This window comes from Rhinolophus sinicus, linkage group LG03 (genome assembly GCF_036562045.2).
Source record: "Rhinolophus sinicus isolate RSC01 linkage group LG03, ASM3656204v1, whole genome shotgun sequence".
Classification (NCBI taxonomy): domain Eukaryota; kingdom Metazoa; phylum Chordata; class Mammalia; order Chiroptera; family Rhinolophidae; genus Rhinolophus; species Rhinolophus sinicus.
Genome location: NC_133753.1, coordinates 44,887,840 through 44,910,503, shown reverse-complemented (window position 1 = coordinate 44,910,503; position 22,664 = coordinate 44,887,840). Strand labels below are relative to the sequence as shown.

Below are 22,664 nucleotides of genomic sequence, written 5' to 3'. Positions count from 1 at the left end.
CCACTGCTACCAAAACAGAGGCAACCCCTACATACGTATGCAGAAGTCTCCATTCTCGTAGTAACCAGGGCAGCACTGGGACCTCCGCCGGTACATGGTCCGGAGGCCACGCCGATACGCCGTCTTATAGCTGATCCTAAGGCACGAGGGAGAAAGCCACGTGACAGTATTGAGAATCAATCACTCCTGTTAGAATGATAGTTGTGTTAAAGCTATATCGAGGATGCCATTCAATAATTATTTTAAAATGCATGGTGGCTTCAAAGATGAAGGAACACAATAGAGAACAATCAATGGCGGGATCTGGGCTGTTGTGATGCAGAATGTATTACTGATGCGGCATTTGCTACCCAGGCTGACTTTTCCCCACTCTCTTCAGAGTGACACTTAGAAGGCTTGCAAAAAATACACTCTGGGGGGACACTGTGGAGGGCAACTGGGGGCTTCTCCTTAAAACCTCCAGGACCTGGGCTGGAGGAGCCCATGGGGTGACTTGGACGGGACTGGAGCTCTGAGAGTTTCTCTGCCTACCAACACCACCCCAACAAGCAGACCACTTATGGATGCTGGGAACCAGTCCATCCACTTGGAGAACCGAAGCAGAGTCAGTAAAGCGACTCTCTGAGTCTGACTCAGTCCCAGAGGTGGATTAATCTCCTCCACACGAAACATAACACCTCCTGGGGAAGAGCTTCTTCACATGCAATCCCTGGAAAGGCTCAGAACCGACCCCTGGCACTGCCGAGGAAGAAGCTAAGGCCCAGAGAGCAGGAGAAGCTCTGGACGGAGTCAGAGACCTTGGTTCCAGTTCTTATGCTGACATGGACATTGAGACTTGGCTCTGAGTCAGAGAGATTTACAGGCAAAATCTCATTGCATTCCCTGCTTGAGGCGGGTAGCATCATTATGCCCCCTTATTTTATTTCGTTTTTAGAGCTTTTATCATTATGTAATTTTATGTATCCCCCTTCACTTTGTTGATGACTTGCTCGAGGTCACACAGCTAAACAGTTTTTGAGCCAGGATTTAAACCCACGTCAATCTGATTTCAAAGCCACTAGGCTTAACCTACTGCCCTGTGCCAGTTCCCACAGGGTGGCTTGCTGGGCTTACGGGATGGTTGTAGTGAAAGAATACAGTAAGGGAAATGGATGATGTGAGGACTGAGTCCTCAGGAGGGAGTCAGAATGGGGTATTGATAGGCAAAGTCCCTTCCTCACACATAGGGCCAAAATGAAGGAGACGTGAACCGGCCATTAAAGACTAAAGAGGAAGTAACTTCCCAAGGTCATGACACGTAACTAGGACTCAAGCCCAAGTCCTCAGGCCTTGAATCCAGAACTCTCTCTCTTCTCCACCAGCACCGCAGGAGAGCCTGCCTTGCGGACCCACCTCAGCAGGCAAAGCAGCAGAGGGTGGTCCTGGGAGACGCCGACAACCTGCTTCCCACGGAAGGTCAGGCCAACTTGGGGAGGGAGTCTCACTGCACAGTCTCCTGGTCCTTAAAGCCCTCGCTTTATGACAAATGACAGGGCAGACTCTAGAGAAATCTGTGATATTTGGGGCTGTTGTAAACTAAGGTCGTCCTACTTTGTCAAAAACCCATAATGCAAGGTAAGCCAGCTTCAAAGTGAAGCTACTTCCCCGGCACAGGACGGCAGCTCCTGGCGATTCCAAGGGTGGCATAAGCCTCTCAGATAAAGAACAACTTGGGGTTGACTCTGAGGTCATCCAGTTCATTCCTCCCACCAAACAGTGTTCTCCCCAAGCCCTCCAATGGAGAGGTGGTCTTGGCATCACTAAAGCCTTCAGGAGAGAGATGTTCCTACTGCTCTGGCTTCCCCATCCTTGCTTGCTCCCAGCACTGGGGTGGGAAGCAGGAGAGGGAAGGAGCTGGGAGCCAGGCTGCTGTCAGGAGAAGGATGTTGCATTCAAACAAGCCATTCCACACAGAGGCAGACTGATGGTGCAGCTGTCAGCACGCACACTCCAGGTCATCAGGGAGGCTGTAAGGCGACTCAATAATTTAGCAAAATAATTCATGTTCCAGGAATGCAGCCTATTTTAATAAGCAGCCATTCACTCACCTTTCCCCAGCTGTGATGGACGGCAGTCCCAGCCTTCAAGTACCCAACAAAGCCACGCCTCAGAGCAAACTTGGCTCTGGCACAGGGCCTGGCAGGCTCAGGGAGACATCAGGACTTCTATTTCTTCCACCACTGACCAGGGCCACAGGCAGCTAACTTGGTACCACTGGGGAAGTGGGAAGGGGGCATTTGGTTCCACCTCCTCATTTCATAGTCAAGAGCTAGAGGAAGGCGATGCAGTAACGGCTGAGTTGCTTCTATTGGACCAACCCTCCTGCCGTCATACAATTTGGGGAAAATATAAAAAAAACAACTACCTGAAGGCACTAGAGAGAGAACAAAGATGGATAATGGATAAAAATATACAATTGGAAAAAGGGAATGATACGGGGCAAGGTTAGCCCAAGGGTAGGCCCCCGTCAACAATAAATACACCAGCTGGCTGAAATTCAGATAGAAGACACACCACCTTACTGGTTTGAAGAACCACAGGACAAGGTCAGGGTAGACCCAGCAACTAGAAATTGAAAAGAAAAACCCCAGAAAGAAGAGAGCCACAAAGAAGAAAGCCCCATATTCTTTGTAAAATCTCTGCTCAAACTTCTGGCTCCCAAATTACCTGTGTGGAGGACAGGTTCCAAGCAACCTAGCTAAGGCTAAAAATATTGAACTTTCAGAGTTTGGAAATTGAGTTTAGCCAAGTTAACTGGCTGCTAAAACAAACAAACAAGCAACAACAAATCAGTACTCTCTGAAGGAATATAACAGAATTCACTTTCTACAGTCTCTGTTGCTCACAATGCCCGACACATAATTTAAAATCACTAGATACATAAAGAAACTAGGAAATATTACCTAAATAATAGAAAAGGCGATCAATGAAGACCAATTTTGGAATGACACAGATGTTGGATTAGCAGACAAGGATTTTAAAGCAGCTATATCTATGCTCAGTATCTCACAGCAAGTTACTAACAAAGCCTCAAACACTACCAGGACTTCAGCTTTTCAGCATAGAGCAAGCTTCCCTGTCCACGTGGTACCCACCATAATGCCTGCATGAAACCCAAAAAGGGACTAGGCACACAGGAAGAAGCAAAAGAAATCTGGAACCAACACATGCTCAGCAACTAAGAAACAGGACTTCCAGGCAGCCTCTCCCTCACTCCCTCACTTACCCTTCATCTGCTGCTTTTCACCCCTCAAATAATAATGCTACCTTCCCTGGGTCAATACCCCACTTTTCTCTATTTTCCCCTGCACTTTTCAAAGTTATTTTCACATCCCTGACCTCACTGGACCCTGCAGGTAAGTAAGACAAGGATCATTGTATGTTTGATGAGTACACTGGAATCCCAAAATAAAGTGATTTGCCCAGAGTCATCCAACAAAATATGTTCTCTCTTCCTCTCCTCTCTCCTCCAGGGGCATGGGAGCACCTCATGACTTGCAGGAGGGTTGCAGACAAAGGAGCAGGATTCCTGTGTGCCATCATTCAGATGCTGAGTGGGTGCTAACTTCTAGCCGACACTATGTTTTCCAAGCCAGATGCCCTGGCATGGGGCTACACCTGCTCTGAGGGGGGCTGTCTTAGGTTGGATTTTCTCCCAGAAGCAGGCCTGAGGCAAGGATTCAAGGACAAGTAGTTTATTTGAGAGGTCATCCTAGGAAGCACGGAGAGGGGAGAAGAAAAATGAGATATGGAAGTAAAGGCAGCCAATTCAGCGTGTGCTATTGAGGAGGTTAACTGGGGTATTTATCCACCAACTCCCACCTGTCATTGGTTGAGAGGTGCCCCCAAGGGCGTTCATTTTCTAGCACATCTGGCCTGCCCTGCCCATAAGCTCCTCTGGCCAGAAAGAAGCCCTCAGCAGATCATCTCAGGGGTTCATGAGCAGGTGAAGAGCAGGTCCCAGCTCACCAAAGCACAGGGACACAGGCGGTACACAGATCGCCTGCTACAGGGGCCTTTTACTAACTGGCACAAAGGCAAGCCCTCTTGAAGGCCTGGAACTCTGTCATCTGAGAGAGGTACTCACCGGTGCCTGGTGCACTTGAACCAGTTGAGGATATCTGTGCATCGCGTGTAGTAGATCTGGTCAAAGGGGTGTGCGTACGATTCCTGGACGGTCACGGCATAGCTGAGTGCCAGATGGGAGATGGAAGTTATAGTCAGAACTTGGGAAGCTGAGCTGCTATTCAGGGTGGGGTCTCCCCTCCCAGGGGAACCAGAACACAGCCAAGTGTCCAGGGGCTCCAACATCCCTCACCCCTCTCTCCTCCTGCTGTTCTGGGTGCCCTTGGCATTCATACCTACCCCATCCCTGCTTGAATCCAGTGCCCTTTGTTCCAGCTCATTTTCTGAAATTCTAGTTCATTTGCTCATTTAACAGAGAATGAATAAAGGAGGGTCTAGGTCTATCCTACGTAGTTCTGGAAGGCAGAGCCAACAAATTTTAAAATACTTTATACTTGTTGTTAGATCTTTGTGGTTTTCAAAGCACCTACAGGGAAGCTAATCTCTGCAGAAACTCTGTGAAGTAAGTGGCCCCATTTTATAGATGAAGAAACTAAGGTTGAGAGAGAAGTGACTTGCCCAGGTCACAGAGCTACTAGCAATAATTGCCAATAGATATTGAGTGCCCCGTGTTAAGTGTTTTAATCCCTTTTAATCTTGGCAGAATTTTATAAGGTAGGTGGCATTGTTATCCTCATTCTACAGATGAGGAAACTGAGCATCAAAGAGGGTCAGTGACTTCCCCAAGGTCACCAGTTACCTTCTGCCCTATGATGCCTCTAGTATAGCTGGGGGTGCATCAGGGACATGCCCCAGCCTCCTGATCAAAGTGATACCTTGTCATCCTGCCCGTTAGCTGGCAACCTGGACCAGGGGGAGGAAGCCACAGGGAAGCAGGTCCCAGCTTCACCAAAACAAACCTTTCCACCTGCCCACCCCTGGCAGAAGCTGTATGAAAAGACAGTCAAGCCTGGATATAAAGCAAAAACTCCCATTTCCTGTGCAGGCTGGGAGAGGACCTCAGCTGAGATTTCAGGAATTAATTTTTGTGTAGGCTGGTAGTATTCAGTGTTTTCCCCCAGAAGGCTCACTGACCTGCGCCAGATGGCCAGGTCCAGGCTATGAAAGCCCATCTGCTTTGCCTGAGGAAACTGTTGGTTTACTCATGAGGGGGCTGGGCAGGCCAGCTCCCTGAGTGAGTCCACGGCAGGCTCTCTGCTGCCTGAAATGTCAAAGGCCTAGAATTCAGAAAGAGGAGGCCAGGAGCAGCCAGCGACACCCAGGAGGGAGTCAGGGTGGCGGGACATTGGTTTCTCTGAAGCACTGAGGAGGTAAAAAAGGCCCTTGGTGAGCCTCTACCTGGCAAGATGTGCCTCCAAGGCACACATCCATGCAGACATGGCCCAAAGCCCTGTTTTAGCTCCAGGCTTGGAGAAACTGAGGCAGCTCCACACCCACCCCTGGCTTCCCCAAAGCCCCTTCCAACTCTGAAATGCCATGACCCTGTGCGCTGACACATCTACTGAGCACCTCACTTAGAGGCAGGAGAATGAATGGATAAGAGTGCATGGGCTCTGGGTCGAGGTGGAACCCTGTCGCTCGTTAGCAGTATGTGCTTCAGCATATAAGGCTCATAGGAGCCTCTATTCCCTCACCTGTAAATCTGCGATACATATTACCAGGGACTTCATGTAGTTGTTGTGAGGAGTAAGGAAGCCAGTAATAGGATCTATCCCTCATGGTGGTGGGAAGATAAAGCAAGGTAATCCATGCAAAATGCTGTACAGGTGCAGTGTCTCATAGATGCTGGCTATCACTATTACACGACTGGCAATAAGTTACCTCTTGGGCTAGGCACTGAGGGATATTTCCTCCCAGACCATGGTCGAGGAGACAGAGCAAGATCCCCACTCAGCTTAACAAGGCACCCCCTACCCTCCCCCACCGCCTCCCCGGACATGACAGGGACAGTGGGATTCCAGAGGGGGTGGGGAGAGTATCACAGGGACAGATCTGGCTCTGCAGGGGAGCACTGAGCGAGCCTGGAAACTAGACCTTGAACCAACGCCAAGTCTCCAGGGTGAAGTGTGTGCCTCTGGTTTCATAGCTGGATGGTTTAACATGCTCATTTGCCAACATGCTAATGAGGGGCCAGATTAATCTTGTAGAGCTGAGATTTACTAGCCAGGGGAGGTCTTTCCACTGAGTTTTATGGTGGAGGGGCATCATTAAGGAGGCCCCCGCCAGAAGCACTAATCCAGCTGGGAAATTCTCCCTAATCGGTCTCTGGGGCCCAGGGTATGTTTCTGGACTGACACAGACAAGATCCATCCATCTGTAACTGGCAGTAGAGCTTAGTTAGAAAAGCCAAGAACAAGGAGGCACCTGGTTCATGGGGCATCACTGCAAGGCCTCCTCCGTGGAGGCTGGAGAAGCCCAAGGGGTCCGCAGGCCTCATTTTAGCTGTTAGGGTAACTCCTTGTTCTTCCATCAAAACGATATATTTGGCTGATAGCCCAATCAGCCTGACACGCCAGCTCAGTGCAGACTGGGTTCAGAAGATTTTCACATTCCAAATGAATTCATGTTTGGCAGGTTTAGAAAATTACAGAGTTTGGTTTAAGTTTGAACTGATCCACTGGTGCAAATGGGACTCAGAGACAAGGAAGGCAGGGTGGTCCCTGCCATCAGGGAAGGCTTCCTGGAGGAGAGGGACCTGATTGGAGGCAGTGGGAAAGGCAGAGGTGAGCGGATGGGAAGGAAGCATTCTGGGAGCTGGGATATAGCACACACGTCGGCAGGAAGCAACCATCTCTAAACTGGGACAGGTGGACAAAAGGGGGTTCTTGAAACTGGAGTCTGCAAACCAGAGATGCGTGTGGAATTTCACCTGATCTCTCTCTCACTCACTAAGAAATAAAGATTTAAATCACCAAAAGTAGAAGGGGTAGGGGGCCTGAGTCACCTCAGGATAATACAGAAAACTTATGAAAAATGCATATTCCTAGGCTCTACCCCAGACCTATGGAATCAGAATCTCTTGGGCTAGGACCCAGGATACTCCATTTGTCATCCACACTCCCAGTGAGGCTGGTGTGCATTAAAGTGTGATAACCACTTCCTACAAAGCCAGTTGTCAGGGAGAAAAGGCAACCCTTGAGCTTTGTGGTCCTCAAAGCACTTTCAAGAAACTGGTTCCCTGACCCTCCAACAAGCCTGGAAGGAAGGGGTCGTTGTCCTCTCACTTTACAGAGGTGAAAGTAAGCTCCGAGTGGTTCAGAGACGTCCCCAAAGTCATAGAACTAACCAGTGGAAAACTCCAGACTGGAATGAACCAAGGTCTGCTCATCATAGACCTCATGTTCCTCCCCCGTCACTGAGAAGGGCCACAGTGCCTGCCACTTCAGCCTCGGCTCTGTAGGGACTCTCCACCAAGGGCCCAGTCAGTGGGGATCATGTGGTGTGGGCACTGTCCCTCTGCCTCCCCAGCCAGTCCCTGCAGAGCTCTGGGTGAGGTGCCTTTCCCCGCCGTGGGGCTGGGACGTTCCCCCTCATGGGCATGGAGCATAGACCACCCCCTTACTTGTCTTCCTCCACCATCTGCTTCTCCCATCGGGCCCTCGTCTTAATTTTATTCATTTGATTTATTAACATCTAAGTGGCAGAGCCGTCCTGGTCAGCACGGCCAATCAATTCCAGGGCTTAATTCGGTTTTTCCTGATTGGGTCTCTGGTCACTGTCTTTCTGCTCACCAAAATCAATACTTTAACCTTGTGCTTCAAAGTCAGGCTGTCTGCAGGGCCCCGCCAGTTCCCCCAGGACCTAGTGCCGAAGCCGTCCCTTCTGACTCAGCCCTCAGCTGTGCTTCCCCTGGCAGCCCCCAGACTCCCACTAGATGGAAAGCAGCAGGGCCCCCTCACCCATCCTCCTTGGGGCGACCGCTGGTTACCCTGCACATCCAAGCTTTGCATTGTTGCCAGTTCTGGGAAACCAGAAAAGCACCACGGCATCGGAGAACAACACGTCTGAACCAGTGAGTCACTCACAGTACCCCACCTGGCGGCGCTGGGCAGTGAGCCCCTCTGGCCTCTACTTCCTTGGCGGTAAAATGGCTGGGAAGTGTGAGTGCAGGGGGGCGCAGGCGCACTGTTGACTATCAGACCACGTGCTTTAAGTTGGCTCGGTCAGCCCCTGCACCCTGACCTCCCTCTACACTGAGTCTCACACAGAATCTGTACGCCTTGTCATCTTTCAGCACCTGAGCTGTCTCCCCAGCTGGACTGGACACCTTGGGGGACAGATTCTGTACCTCCGGCCTCGGCTTTTGTCCCAAAAGAGCCAAGCCCAGGTGATGCCCCCAGGGAGTGCCTGGCTGTCTGAGACCCGTATCTTACCTCTCCCAATGGCTGCACACGTTGGGGTCCTCAGGGTTCAGGGAAAGGACGGCTTGCAGGAGGGAGAAGACAATGAGCCCTGTCACTGAGAGCGCCATCCCGGGCCCTGTGCAGGGGAGCAAAAAAGGCAGTGTCATTAATCAGCCCACTTTCCCAGGCATCTGTTTGGCGCTGAGACTTCTCACATGAAGGGGCTAAGCAGACTGGCTAAGCAGACGAAGTTTCCCATCTTCATCGTATAATGAGCATTTGATATTTTACACTTGCAGGCTTTGACTAACATGGTAACACTTCACCAATTCTGAGTAACTGGGGAGTAGGAAGCCTGAGTCAGGGAAAAGCCGAAATTCCAGGCCAGGGCTTCGGAAAGATTTTTGCCTCACGGACTGTTTTGAGACTCTAACGAAAGATAGAGACTTCTCTCCGGAAACATGCCCCCACATACAACATTTGACTATTATTTCTGGGTATCCTCAGGCCCCTGAACCCATCCTTGGACCAAGAACCCCTGATTTAACGACTTTAAAGGCAATACCTTCCCTCTGTTTTCTTCCCCCTCGTCTTTGATGCACTTTGCCCATTCACATCGTCTTTCTATTCCTTCCCGCCAGGAAGAGAAGGATGGTGTCTGATGTGGCCTCAGGGGAACTAAGCTGAGAAATCCCTGCTAGGCTGCTCGGGTGGAGCAAGCCACCCAGAAGGCTGCACCTTGCTTCTCTTGCCCCTATGGGATACGAGGTCACTGAGAGCCAGAGTCATGCAAGTCAGTTCCCACCGTTCCCACCATGGGATGAAGGGCTTCAAGGGAGCAGCTTGTAGAGTTTGACCCAGGCCCCTGAAGTGACAGCCTGTGACAGGAGTTAAGTGTGCCTACACAGAACACCAACCCCCTTAGTCCCCTAAACTGAGCATTCCCCAACAAAGGGCAGAGAACCATTCACATGGGAGTGGCTGAAATGACCACCACGGCTCCGTCCTGTCCTAGCATCCCAGACTCTGTGGTCCTATAGCCTTAGAAAACCAAGGGTTCCCACCTGGTGGGGGCACAGGGGGCCCCAGAGCCACCTCCAGGGGACCTGGAATTCCTATATGCTAAAACATTGGCTTAGACTGAATGGACACGATGACTCAGAAAGTTGGTACTATTCATCATGTGTACACAGATGCTATCGTGATTTGATGAAGAGCTTGACTGAATTCAGAGTAGCTTTTCCTCTCAATTACGACACCAAAAAAAAAAGATGCAACTTCTATTAATTGGGATCGGGGATAGAAAATAGAAAATATTTTGACATGGGAAAAGGGATCCCAGGCTTGAAATGTTTCAGGATTTGTAGTCCATTGGCCCTAAGTTTAGAGATAAAGAAGCACTCACTCTTTTGGGGGACAGACAAGAGTGGCATGGATGTTGCACATGCCCCCCCCCATTTTTACCCAGAGGGAAGCTAAATGGAGCGCCTATTTTCATGAAAGGTTAAATACTCTCCTCTCCATCCTCAAGAATTTCCTTGTTAAACTCTTTCTCAGCTGCGCCTTCAAAGATAAACAAATTGTCACCAATTCTGTATAACTGTGGGAGTCCAAATTAATGATTAATGATTAATGAGGTTTTTCTCTCTATTTGAGATCTGGAAATAACCTGGCCAAATGTAGTCTCAAAATCAGTTAGGAAAGAGAAAAGTGATTCTGGTGTTTCTGCTCAATTTGCAGAGTCCAGGAGGATAAGCCACAGCCACTCCCATCTCCCTCTCCTGCTCACCTCACCCCCCCAGCCCTCGTAGTTCTAATCCCACCTAACAGAGCAACTTCACAAATGAGTCCATACAGCACTCGGGCTGCAGTTCATTTCAACCCATTCTCCTCAATGAGGAGGCGATACCTCTGGGACAAGAAGGCGCCAGGGGACATGTCCAGGACATGGCATCGTTTTGGCGATGAGCATCTTCTTCCAGGTGGGGTTTAGGCTGATCAGGCCTCAAATAAATCAAATAAAGACACTTCACTCTGAAGACCTGGAGTCTGAATGCCAGCTGCCAAGAATGCCTTGTCCTGGTTCTCTCTATGGCCCCTTCTCATTACTTTGTCCGCTCCTGTAATCTGTAGCAGTCACCTGAAAGAACCCCACCCCCACACCAACTGCATCTTCAAGCTTATTAAGCTTAGAACATCAAAGGATGAGGCCACCTGGACAAGAGGAGATTGTTCTTCTGGCCCCTTTTGATCCATGTTGACAAGAAAGGGGTGGGAGATGGAAGTAACTTGGATCGTTGCTATAATTGGGGAGAACTTTTTCAACCTTTGTGAAAACCGCTTTCTCTCAGAGTCAGGTCTGGACAGGATAGTTTAGCTGACTCCCCCTGGTCATGAGTTACCTGGATACTGGGACACAGAGAGGGTGACGGGTGTTTGGATGAGCACACATGAAGTGGTGATGGCTGGGGGAACACCGGACACAGCCAGCTAGGCGGCATTTAGACCAACTGTCTAAATGTGTTAAGGCTTGCAGGGCAGGGGGCTCCCCAGGATTCACACCCTAGCCTTGAACAGCCCTAGCCCCGGCATTCACAAAGCTCCGGATCTGAGGCCAAGTCCGAAGGAGGATAGAAGACATGACTCCTCTGGGCCACGCCCAGCCCTTAGACTTTCTCTTTGAACCCAATCTACAACTTTCTCCCCCAGACCTCCTTCCTGGGTCAGGCTAGTCTTCTCTCCTGCTCTTTCCCCACCCCCACCCCCACCCCCACCCCCAGCCTTGCTCCGCAGCCCTCGACCCCCTTCTTCCTCAACTCTGCATATCCAAATACCAGCTACATGAGGTCCAGCTCAGGCCCGCCCCTCCTCCCCCTGCAGGGCTGGGCACCTACTGAGTGCCAGGTACACTGCACACCTGTAACTTACAGCCTAGCCACACAGTTCAGCACTTATCACGCCCCATCTTGCCCTGACATTTTTTCCGTGAGTTTACTTCATCTTTCCAATGTGTCTGTAAGCGTCTTGAAAGTGGGGTAGGGTTCTCAGCTGAAGTAGTCAGTTCCTTTTGGAGACTGATTTTAGAAAAAGTGTTTCTACTTGTCTCAGACACATCATTGAGGTGGAGTGAAGAGCAGACAAGAAGAAGCTGTCCCCACACAATTCATGGCTATTAACTTTAATGGGGCTCCCCAGGCTCTCAGAGGATGGATCCCAAAGACATATGCTTATTCAATGACTGAGGGAAAATCAATCCTGCCACAAAGGTTATTAGGCCGACTCCATTCGGAATGACAGAGGTTAACATATTGGGCACTATCTGATTTCGGGCATTAATAATTAAATAAGAAAATACCTCTGGTTTCAATTGGGAGAAAGAAAACTTGTAAAGAGATCAACGGTTTCCTTTCCTCTTGGCCCTGCTCCCTGCATATTAAAAAGCAGAGGAAGGAAACAAATTTCCAGAGTAGAGAAATGTCTTTGCCCATTGGGGGTGTGTGTGCTTTACACCTGATGAGGTGGGCATGGGGGTTGAAGAGGAGAGAAGGTGGCTAGGAAGAGAGTCCCTGACACCTTCCCACAGGTGTAGTCAGTGTGTACACCTGCCATGGCCTGAACGATCAACTGAGCACTCCTGGAACACCCCCTGCGCGGCCTGGGCTGCGCCGTGGGGGACACAAAGAAACAACACATGCCAGCTGCTGTTGATGTGAGGAGACTAAGGCAGCCAGTGATTAGGTCCCACTGCGGGGGGGCCTGTGGAGGACTGTGGAGTCGATGGGTCTCAAATGGACAGAATATGGAAAGGCAGAGGGCAGAGGATGGGCATTTCGGGGCAGGTACAGCACAAGCAAGCAAATGGGGGCATTGCAGGTGGTGTTGGAGCACTGGGTAGCAGAGGGCTTGCACTGAGGAGCAGTCGTGGGAAACTTGGGAAATTGTGGGAGGTGTTTCTAAAATTGGGTTCTATGGAACACTAGTCCCACGAGATGTTGATAGAAATCTCCCGAAGTTTTCCATGAGTGAATAAATTCAGGAAATGCGGCATGCTCTGTCCTCAACTTAAATATCCACAGTGTATCTTCGCATATGTTAGGCTCTGAGAAAACCCGAAGAGACCTCTTCGTTTCACCCAGGATTTCCCATAGAACTCTTTCTTCTAGGGACCACTCTAGGAGCAGAAGTCCTCAGGATACCCATTTGGAAAACTCTGCTTCTCTCCATCAAGGTCAAGTCTGAAGGAAGGCCTGGTCCTGTCAGTCTTCATCCTTAGAGTTTATATTTATGTGTTTATTCTCACACTTGAGGGCTTTCTGTGCCTGGAAGGTGGTGTCAAAAGGAATCTGCCACTGGGTAGTTAAGAGACACCGACATCATAGCAAAGCCCTCCTCCCTGCCTGGGCCTTGGCTCTGTCCCGGGCTGGCCCTGCAGGCTGAGCAGATCTTAGAGATGGTGGCGTCCTCTGGAGGCCCTTGGTTTCTCCTGGGGCCCCGCCATCACCAGCACCTGTAGAGTTCAGCCTGTCTCTCTGGTGGTAGCACACACCTGGCTAGACTGCAGCTGCTCACATTAGCCAAGATGCATGAAACTGGTGCAGAGGGCAGACAGACAAACAGATGGCCTCTGCCCTGAGAGCCATTGTTATGACCTCACAGTCCATCTGTGCAAAAATCCTCCCCAACCTGCTTCACTTCCACCACCTGCTTAGTCCTCCTGACTGTGCCAAAATCTTGGACACTCACTGGAGCCTGGTCCATGTATCTGGAACCTGCTCTCTGTTCATCTCAGTCTCTTCCAGGGAGCCCTTCCTTCTGAACAAATTTGCATTAGCAGCAGGGATGGCAGTGGTCAGGTTAGTACCCTGGGAGGTACTACCCTGGGCCCTGGGAGGTCTCTACTCACACAACACTGGGGATCAATTGGTAATCGCTGCTTGGAGTGCTATGCTGAGAAATGGGCTAAGTGGGAAAGCATGCCGTGATTGATTAGTAATGCCTGTCATGGGCACTGGATGGGAGAGAGACACACAGGTGCCATGCACTTGCCATCCCTGTCCTGGATTGCTGATGAGTTGTTACTAACTTTGGAAATTGTTCCTGTCCTGTATGCACCATCTAGATGTGGCCACAGCTCTTCCAGTTGGCCTTAGAACCTGCACATTCTTTTCCTTCCATTGATACCAACCACTCCACGGGAACACACGTCATGAGGATGGGGTTTTGGTTGTGCTCACTGCTGTCATCAGTTCCCAGGACATTGTCTGCAGGGAGAGGGGACTCAGTACAATGCTGTCAACTGATTGTTGACTCTGTAGCCGACCAACTCCTCGACTTCTCAGCCATCCCTAGCCTCAGGGTCAGCTGCATTGCTTGTGTCTGTCCTGCCAGAGGCCACCAAACATCTGTCCTGACAGTAGGTCATACTGCAGGGGGCATTCCACACTGCGTTAACTTTGCACTGTGGAGACACCAATCTGTTGGCCATGGATACAGAAGGCACCGTGACATCCTGAGAGTGATTCAAAGACTCCTGCCTGGGCTACCCACCCGCACCGGGGTACATCTGCTCTAGGAACCAGCACAAGGGGGACATTGAAGCCCACTCATTAGCTCGAGCCGCAGTTGGGGGCTGACTGGTATTCCAAGCACTGCATCAAAAGGCGCTTTCAGGCTCGGAAGGCAACAGAAGCAAACCCCAAACTGGAACTGAGAAAACAAATGCCTCAAATTCCTCCCAGCATGTGGGTGTATAGAGAGAGATTTCTATCTTCTATTTATAGAACACACACACACACACGCACACACACCTCTGTTTTTCCTGAATAAAACAAAAAAGCCAAGTTTCTCATAACAGGCAATGCCAAGGTGATCACCCCATCGCGCAGACCTTGCCCTTCGTCTGCCCGCTGCGCTCTCAGCTGGCTCCCAGTCCCAAGCCCCTTTCTGTTTCCTGGCCTTGCTGGGGTCTGATTAGTGAAAGATGAAAGAGGAGCTGTGAAGCCCCTAATTAAGAGGCTTCACCCTTTGCCTTGATGAAGCCTCCAGCCCTCCAGCAGTCCCACCAGGGGCCGGTTTATGTGGAACACTTTCTAATCTCCCTGCATTTACAAAAAAGTTTTAAAAGTAAATCCACAGCGCTTAATCTCCCGAAGAGTGATTCCCTGACTGCAGGAACACATCCCAGTGCCAGCGTGGAGGTCCTGCCAGGTGCCTGCCCACTGGATAAATCAGAGGGGACTGGAGTCCCCTCCTGAGACGTGGTAAATGTCCTCCTCTGAGTCTGGGCTCCACCACCCTGATAAATTCTGCTTTCTCCTTGCCCGGGGAAGCCTCGGGCTGCAAATCCTGAAAATGGCACCACGGATGGCCTGCAGCGCCCATTAATCAGGGTCAAAGACCGCCCTGTCCCCTGTACCCTCAAGCCCTGCAGAGCCCAAGTGGCTGGGACCTATTCCAGGGCAGAACTGGGGAGGGAGGGTGGGCACAGGGGTGGAGAAACTGCCAAACTAATAAAGCACCTACCTCCCTTCCCCATTATACACAGTCTCTGGGTTCTGGGCCATCAACCCTCCCCTTCCCACGCAGGCAGAAGCTGCACCTCTCGCCTCCAGTCCCTCCGAAGAGGAAGGGAGAAAACTTATCTGTGTTCTTAGGCCATTCCATTTCTCACAAAGCAATTATCTCCATCTTTCCATTTCTTTGCAAATCAGGGCACACTCAGCTGGCCTGGCCAACCCTGAGGCCGTCTGTCCCTCCCCCCACCCCAGCCCACTCCAAGCCTGTCTGCTCCTCTCTCCCACCCGCTCCTGAGGCTGCAGGTTCGCAGATTGGGATTCCCTGGTGCCCTGGCATTAAATCATGGCCATATCCACAAAAACCTCCAAAGACAAGTCAATCACTTGGGACCACGCCACCCCACTGGGATTAGTCCCTATTCCTGCCCACTCTGAACAAACATTTCTCAGACCACAAGTGCCCAAATGGAAAGAGCGTGCTAAGGGATGGGACCCTGGGGATCCAATCGTTCATCATTGGAAGATCAAGTTTCCCACGGGGCTGAGCTGTGAGGATGACACGTTGGACACCAAGCTGCGTGGTGTCAGAATTGGCACAGGACGGAGCGTCAAGGTCCAGTGCTTTATCTCACAGGAGGAGAAACTGCCCCCAGGTGACATGTTGGTGTCAGGGCTCACGTGAAGGGAACAGTGGAAGGGGACTAAACTGGGCTCCAATCCTGACTCTGCCTCACTGGCTACATAACCTGGATAAAATCATTTACCTGTTCTGTGGCTGAGCGCTGTACATCCATCACATTAGGGGAAACCAACTTCACGGCACTGTTAGGAGTCAGCAGGTAAAGTGTGTGGCCCAGCGTCTGGATGTAGAAGGTACTCTAGTAAAATATTAGTTTCCTCCTGACGCATATCCCCCACCTCAAAGATCCTTCCAACCCTATTATTCGGACTTCTAGAATTTCTAAGAACCTGGGGGGGAAATATTGATGGAAAAATCCTCTTCTGGAAACCCTCGCCTTTGCTGTATGGTGATTCCTGGGTCAGTCTTAATACAATTGTCAAAGGCAGTCTCATCTTTCATCCATCCACTCAGCAAACATTTATTGAATATTTGCCAGTCATTGTGGACACACAGCGACTCAGGCAGGACCCTTCTCCAAGACCCCCACTCCCCTGCTAGAGGGTATGTGGGAACACTGAAAAGGCGTAAACACAGGGTGTGGCTTGATTCAAAGCACCAAGGCCTTTCCCCTGTAGCGAGGCTCGGGCAAATGTGATGGGAAATCAGAGACCTTTGCAGGGTTGATGCTTAACATCTCCACAGGACCCCCCCACATGGATTCCGGCCCATCTTAATTCCAGATGTCTCTGAATCTACTCTCCATCAGGCTGCCTCCTCTGAAGGGAGAGCGACCCGTTCACAAGCTTGTCGAGATTCCCATTACGTCAGGACTCATAGCAGCTGTACTTCCTCTCTCCCTTGGGTCTTCCCTTCTGAGTCCCAGCTCAGCTCAGGAGCAGCTCAGCTTCTCACAGGTCAAGTCTGCTCCTCTGCCTGCTAAGTCACTAACTTGCTGTGTGACCTGGGAAAGATTGCTTTCCCTCTAGCTTCACTCTGCTTGTCTCTAAGGCTGGGGTCAGGCTGAATCGTCTCTTGGATTCTTCCAGCTCTACAAGCTCACCGAGAATATGTCTTCTTTCTTTGCTTTTCCCCTCCTCACCTTCTTCTCTCTCTTCACCCTCCTCCCAACCTTGGGTTTGCCCCATCTCCTAGCAGCAAGGAGATAAAGCACAGGAGGCAGGAAAATTGGATTCTAGTCTTGGATCCTGGAGAACTCATTTCACTGCTCTGAGCCTCCTTTTTCTCTTTAACTACATGGGAAGGAGGAGAGAACAGATTCTCACGAGGATTACACAGCAGCCTAGTACTGAAAACACAGGTATCGGCAGCATTGTGGCAGTTGGGACCCTTAGTTCCTGCCCACCTTTCTGTCCAATCCTCAGCACCCTTTTAAGACTGACTGCTTGTCTTGTCCTCTATTGCAGCCCAGTGTCCATACCAGGGCAGCCTCTGACACCTTGGGGACCACCTCACCCCATTCAGGAGCTAAACAGGAGGGCCTGGCTGTCAGTCCACAGACATGGCATCCGACCAGGGCAGCCTCTCCAGGGTTCCTTCTGGAATCTTCCATTGTATCTAGGCCAGGAGATTCTGAAGCCAGATATCAACTGTCCCAAAGCCTGAGGGGTCCTATGCACTGGTAGTAAAAATGTGCGTTGGTGTGTTCTGGAAAGCAGCTTGGCAATACTTAACAACATGTTTTAATGTGTATCTTTAACCTGGAATTCCACTTCTGCAATTTAATTTTTAAAAATTAACCGAGGCCAAGGATGGGTTCAAAAATGTTTGTTGCATCATCTCTTAATAAAGAGATATTTGTTGCAGCTATGAAACAAATTAAATGCCTAAATCAGTGGAGTCCTTGCTAAATAAGTTCCACCATCTCTACATAACAAAATATTACATGAACATCAAAAATATTGATGTGTAGAAAAATACGGAAGCCTATACAGCGGAGTATGAATACTGTCATCTTTGGGGGGTAACAACACCATAGGACTTGCTCTAAGTCAAATTTTTATGTTGTAATATTAGTGTTTCTTACAATGAGCGTTATTATCACTATAATTGGAAAAGCAAAGAGGTTTTAAGGTCATATACGTTAAGTTCACTGACATGGAAAGATGGCCGAGATATATTATTATGAGAAAAACATAGGTTACAAAACAAACATTATGATCACATTTACAAGTACCACAAAATGTCGAGTGCGTGTGTGTGGTGTCTGAGTGTTGAGAGTGAGCAAGAACAGAAAGGTGTTGGAAGGATGTTAAAAATATGAACACAGATATCTGGGTGATGATATCTTAGATGACTTACTCTCTTCTCTATACGTTCTGTATGTTCACATTATCTATGATGAATGGGTCTCAATTTTAAAATCTGAAAACCACAATAAAGCCATCTTCATTTTGAAAACACAGAGGGCCCTTCGGGCAGGTGCCCCACAGTTTCCACCCCTTCCAGCCCAGATTCTCCCTCACTGCTCCTTGGAGTACATTTTCCCAAAGAGCGGGGATTCATTGAGCCCTGAGCCAGCTACCCCTAGGGACACAGGCCACTTTATGGAGCTTCCCAGACAGCCCTTGGAACCATCAAGCTGGGGGAAAATTGCCATTACAATTGTATGGCATGTATCCATGCTGTGATTATATCCACGCTGTGCTGAAAAACATTATTCCATTTCAAAGACCCAAAATGATCTTACGACACAGAAAATGGATGGATAACGTATGATTTTGTCAGCTCTATTCAGTATAATGAATGAATCAGGTATTCTGATTTTAAAAGAAATTTATTGCAGCCCTTTGTGAATGACACTGATGAATTCTGGCTCGCAGCCCAGTCAGGTTGGAGTGGGGGCTTCACCTCCCTCCAGGGCTCACTCAGTCCTCTGCACCCCCACAGGCTCTGCTCCTGCAAGAGTAGCAAGCACCTGGTGCCCTGGACTCAGTTCCTGGGTTCTAATTCCAGCCCGACCTCCATTAGCAATGGTGTGATCTTGGGAAGGTCACTTAACCTCTGGGAGTCCCCGCTTCCTCCTCTGTAAAAGTGGGAAGAGTACAAACAACCTGACTCGCAGGATCCTGCGAAGCCAGAGATGTGCATTAGGAGAAGGGCCTGGAAAACACTGGGTAAAATGAGGCCATTGTCCTCTTGCTGGGGGTGACGGGCTCCTAAGGAGTGTGTACAGAGAGAGATTGAGATTATGAGGGTTCCCTGAAAAGGACTGGCTCCTTGGGGTGGGGCAAGTCTACCAGAACAGAGAGAAAGGGACTGAAGATGAATTTCAGTAAGCTTGCAATTTGGCCCCGCTGACCCACAGTCAAAGCTAGGGATGATTCCAAGTCTGGAACCAGGGGCCAATTTGGCTACATTTCCGACCTACGCTGTGTCTGACAATCATCTCCACAGCCACATGTTTCGTACCTGTGATAAAAACAGTTCCTCTGAACTCTTTCCTGAAGGAGCAAGAAGCTCCCTCACCTTCCAGAACTTCAGCACCCCTTGCCCTCCACCCCAAAGGAAGGAGCCACTAAAACAGCACTGTGGCAGATAGAAATCTATCCCTCATTGCCCCAGATTTAATTTGCAGAATGGCACACAACTCCCAGATTCTTTGTGTTCCTGGCTGGATTATTCGTTGTTTATTTCAGTCTTTTCCAGGAAATTGTTCATTAAGGATAAAAGCACCTGCTTACTGTAAGAGAACATTACACAAAGACTCTGGCGTGGGGGCCTAGGAAGAACATTAATTAATGAAGTGAAACCGAACAAACATGCTATAAATTAAAGGTCTAAAAAGAAATCTCTGGCATTTAGTGGATTAGGATAGAGGGCTGAAATAAAACGTCATATTTTTAGACCATAGTGATATTAAAAAAAAAAAAATGGGAGGGAAAAGAATTACAAAAGGTGGCAGAGGTAACGATCTATTTCTGGAGCAACTAAAGCCTGCGCTTCCATTAAGAGAATTATAAATCAATTCTGTTTAGTCTGGGGGCATATGCATACGGTGTGTGCTAAATTAAAAAGCTTAACATGTCAGAGCAGCTCCTTTTGAGGGTTCCGTGGAACAATGCCGATGGAGGCATTTAGGCCTGAGAGAGGCATGGCACGTTATGAGGAGGAAGGGAGGAGGGTTTGTGTCGTGTCACTGAGTTAGGCCCAGCTGGGCACAGGTCACCCTGAACACCAGTGTCCAGGAGAAAATGTAACCAAACCTCAGTTAACTGAGATGCCACCAAAACAGTTCACCACACCCAGTTAAGCTCGGTTCGCATTTGGTGCTTTTCTACCCCAGAGCCAGTAAGATTTTTTTCCCTCTCCTGAAAAGCAGTTTCCAAGGCTAGCGTCTGTGCTGACAATTTATTCAGCTTCATTTCCCTCACTTCATACCCACTCCTGAACAAGGACAAGGCCTTTTGTAATGATGGCCCCGACATCATGCAAAATCCCAATAAACCCAGAGAAATTTGATCCCATTCATCATAATCCACTTACCAAGGCAGGACAGGAAAAGGGCACAATTGCAAAAGGGTTTTGGTAGCAGGTCTTGGAACCATAGAAAGGTCTTCTCTGCTTAACTTCCAACTCAACGGGAAATTCGGACATCTGAACCTCCCATTTCTCAAGGCGAAATGGAGGCGAGGCAGGACCCCTCTGACTCCAGCTTCTCGGGTGGCTTCCTGCCCTTTCCCTAGGCAGGCCTGGTTATGAGGCACTAACCTTCGTTCATGCCGAATCACTGATATGTAGAAAATGAGAAGCTTGTGCCAAGTCTAATCCATGCTTCCCCAATGTTCTAATTCTGCGGTGTGCCCACAAATTTCTAAATTTGCCATAACACATACAGAAACTCAGTGGGTAGGAAGAGCAGGAGGCAGGCCAAAAGCTTGCTAAACCGTGGTAGGCCTCTGACACACAGACATTTGGCTGTGCCAAGACGGGGGAGAAGAAAGAAAAGGGGAGGGGGCAGGTAGGGGGTGGGTCTGGGGACCTGGAGCTGAAAGTTTGAGCTCAGGTGAGCATCAGGCAACATTCATGTATGAGGTGTGATAAAAAAAATACAGTGACTGCTTAAATGTTAAAAAATATTTATTACAGTAAAAGACACATTGCCATTAATCCCCCTCACAATACTCCCCTTCACTTCAAACACACTTATCCCATCGTTCTTGCCACTTTCTGAAGCAGTTCTGGAAGTCCTCTTTCGTGAGTGTCTTTAGTTGCTCTGTCATGGCTGCCTCGATGTCCTGAATTATGTTGACTTTGGGAAAGAGCCAGAAGTCTGGCACCAGTTGTGCCAGATCCGGTGAATAAGGTGGATGAGGACACACCATAATGTTTTTATTTGACAGAAATTGCCATACCAGAAGCGATGTGTGACACGGAGCCTTTCCATTGTGATCAAAACATAGGGTGAATGCCACTGCCGAGTGCCATCCAACAGAAAGGCAGGGATCTTCAATACGGGAAGCAGCACGTGGAACCTTAGTAACAGTGTGTGACAAGTTTCCACTTGTTTGGTGCAGTCAGTCAGGTGTGAGCTACAGTTGATAGAAGGTGTGTTGAAAGTGTGCCGTAAATCACCCTCTATCATGACAATATTCTGTGTCACACACATCGTTTCTGGTATCTGACAATTTCTGCCAAATAAAAACATTTCGGTGTGTCCTCATCCACCTTATTCACCGGATCTGGCACCATGCGACTTCTGGCTCTTCCCCAAAGTTAAAATAACCGTGAAAGGAAAACGTTTTGAATCAATTCAGGACATCGAGGCAGCCATGGCAGCACAACTAAAGACACTCACGAAAGAGGACTTCCAGAACTGCTTCAGAAAGTGGCAAGAACGATGGGATAAGTGTGTTTGAAGTGAAGGGGAGTATTTTGTGGGGGATTAATGGCAATGTGTCTTTTACTGTAATAACTTTTTTTTTAATTTAAACGTTCGCTGTATTTGTTGATCACACCTCGTATGCTGAGAGCACTTACTAAGAACGTTCTGTTGACAAGCCTTGTTGGATGAGAACCCGGATGTGGACTGAGTCAAACAGTGAAGGTTCAGCTCCCTGGCCAAGCAGGGAAGCTCACTGAGCACCAGAGGAAAGCAGAAGGGGAATGACTCCTGACAGCCTGCCCTGTGCTGGGTACTGGGCTTCATAGCAACTCTGTGAAGTAGATGCTATGATCTCCATATACACGTAATGAAAAGGCTCACGGTTTGGAAGTAGATGAACTAGATCTGAACTTAGGACTACTTGCTTGTCCAGCACTATAACCTTCAGACTCAGGAGCTTGTGTGTGTATGCACATGTGTGTGTGCGTGTCGTGTGTGATATACTGGGGTGGGTTGCGGTCATCTCTTTGGATCGGAGCTTCCTCCGTGCTCACTGAATTTGAGCAAAGGAAGGGAGGACACAATGCTATTGTGAGAAAAGGTCTGACTTCAGCTAGCTGTGTGACCTTGGGCAAGTCTCCTGCCTCCTTGGTGTTTCATGGTCCTCTGTTAGCTGAGAGGAAGGCTTTCTTCGCCAGGAAGCCTTTCGGAACCCAGAAAAGGATTCAGTGCCTATTTTCTCAACTCTACCAAAGATGGTATATAATTCATACTGTTCTAGATGCACAGGAGAAAAGCCCATATATTACATACAGAGGACGGCATAGGGCATTAGGGCCGAATTCTCTCTTAAACCCGGCTGAGAAAGTACTAGATGGTCTTTAAGGTCCCTAGGGCTCTGACACCAGCCGATGGGTGGGGAGGCTGCGTGCCTCTGCCACTGGAACTGTGCAGGGTGACATTCCTAGTACCTCTAGGGTTGCAGATGAGGGTGCCAGACCCCCTAAACTAAGACCAGTTTTCTTAGTTTACAATGTCTTCTCTGTTTCCTTTGTGACATCCCTTAGCCTACCTACCTCCTTTAAATGTGCCAACCTGGCCTCAGCTGTGCTTTGAGGAATCAAGGGAGAGGCTCCAGAGAGGCCTTTAAGGGGACAAAGCCCCACCCCTCCCTCTCTACCCTTAGTGCTAGCTTGGGGGGTGGGGCAGCAATAATT

The 22,664-nt window shown here is 49.3% G+C and overlaps 1 protein-coding gene across 11 annotated transcripts in view; it reads right to left on the bottom strand.

The window, feature by feature from the left end:
* Positions 1 to 22,664, bottom strand: part of MEGF11 (multiple EGF like domains 11) — a 368,017-nt gene that overhangs the window by 210,914 nt on the left and 134,439 nt on the right. For 10 of the 11 annotated variants that reach the window (XR_012494704.1, XM_074327539.1, XM_074327538.1 and 7 more), the window contains 3 exons: positions 8,499 to 8,604; positions 4,127 to 4,228; positions 36 to 136 (listed from right to left, as the gene is read on the bottom strand). Coding sequence is in view for 10 of the 11 variants with exons in the window: in XM_074327539.1 (XP_074183640.1) it covers positions 36 to 136; positions 4,127 to 4,228; positions 8,499 to 8,596 (301 nt within the window). In the remaining variant the exon portion in view is untranslated. Of the gene's footprint in view, positions 1 to 35; positions 137 to 4,126; positions 4,229 to 8,498; positions 8,605 to 20,108; positions 20,320 to 22,664 lie in introns of those variants that run through there. The other variant, XM_074327537.1, reaches the window with a different exon arrangement.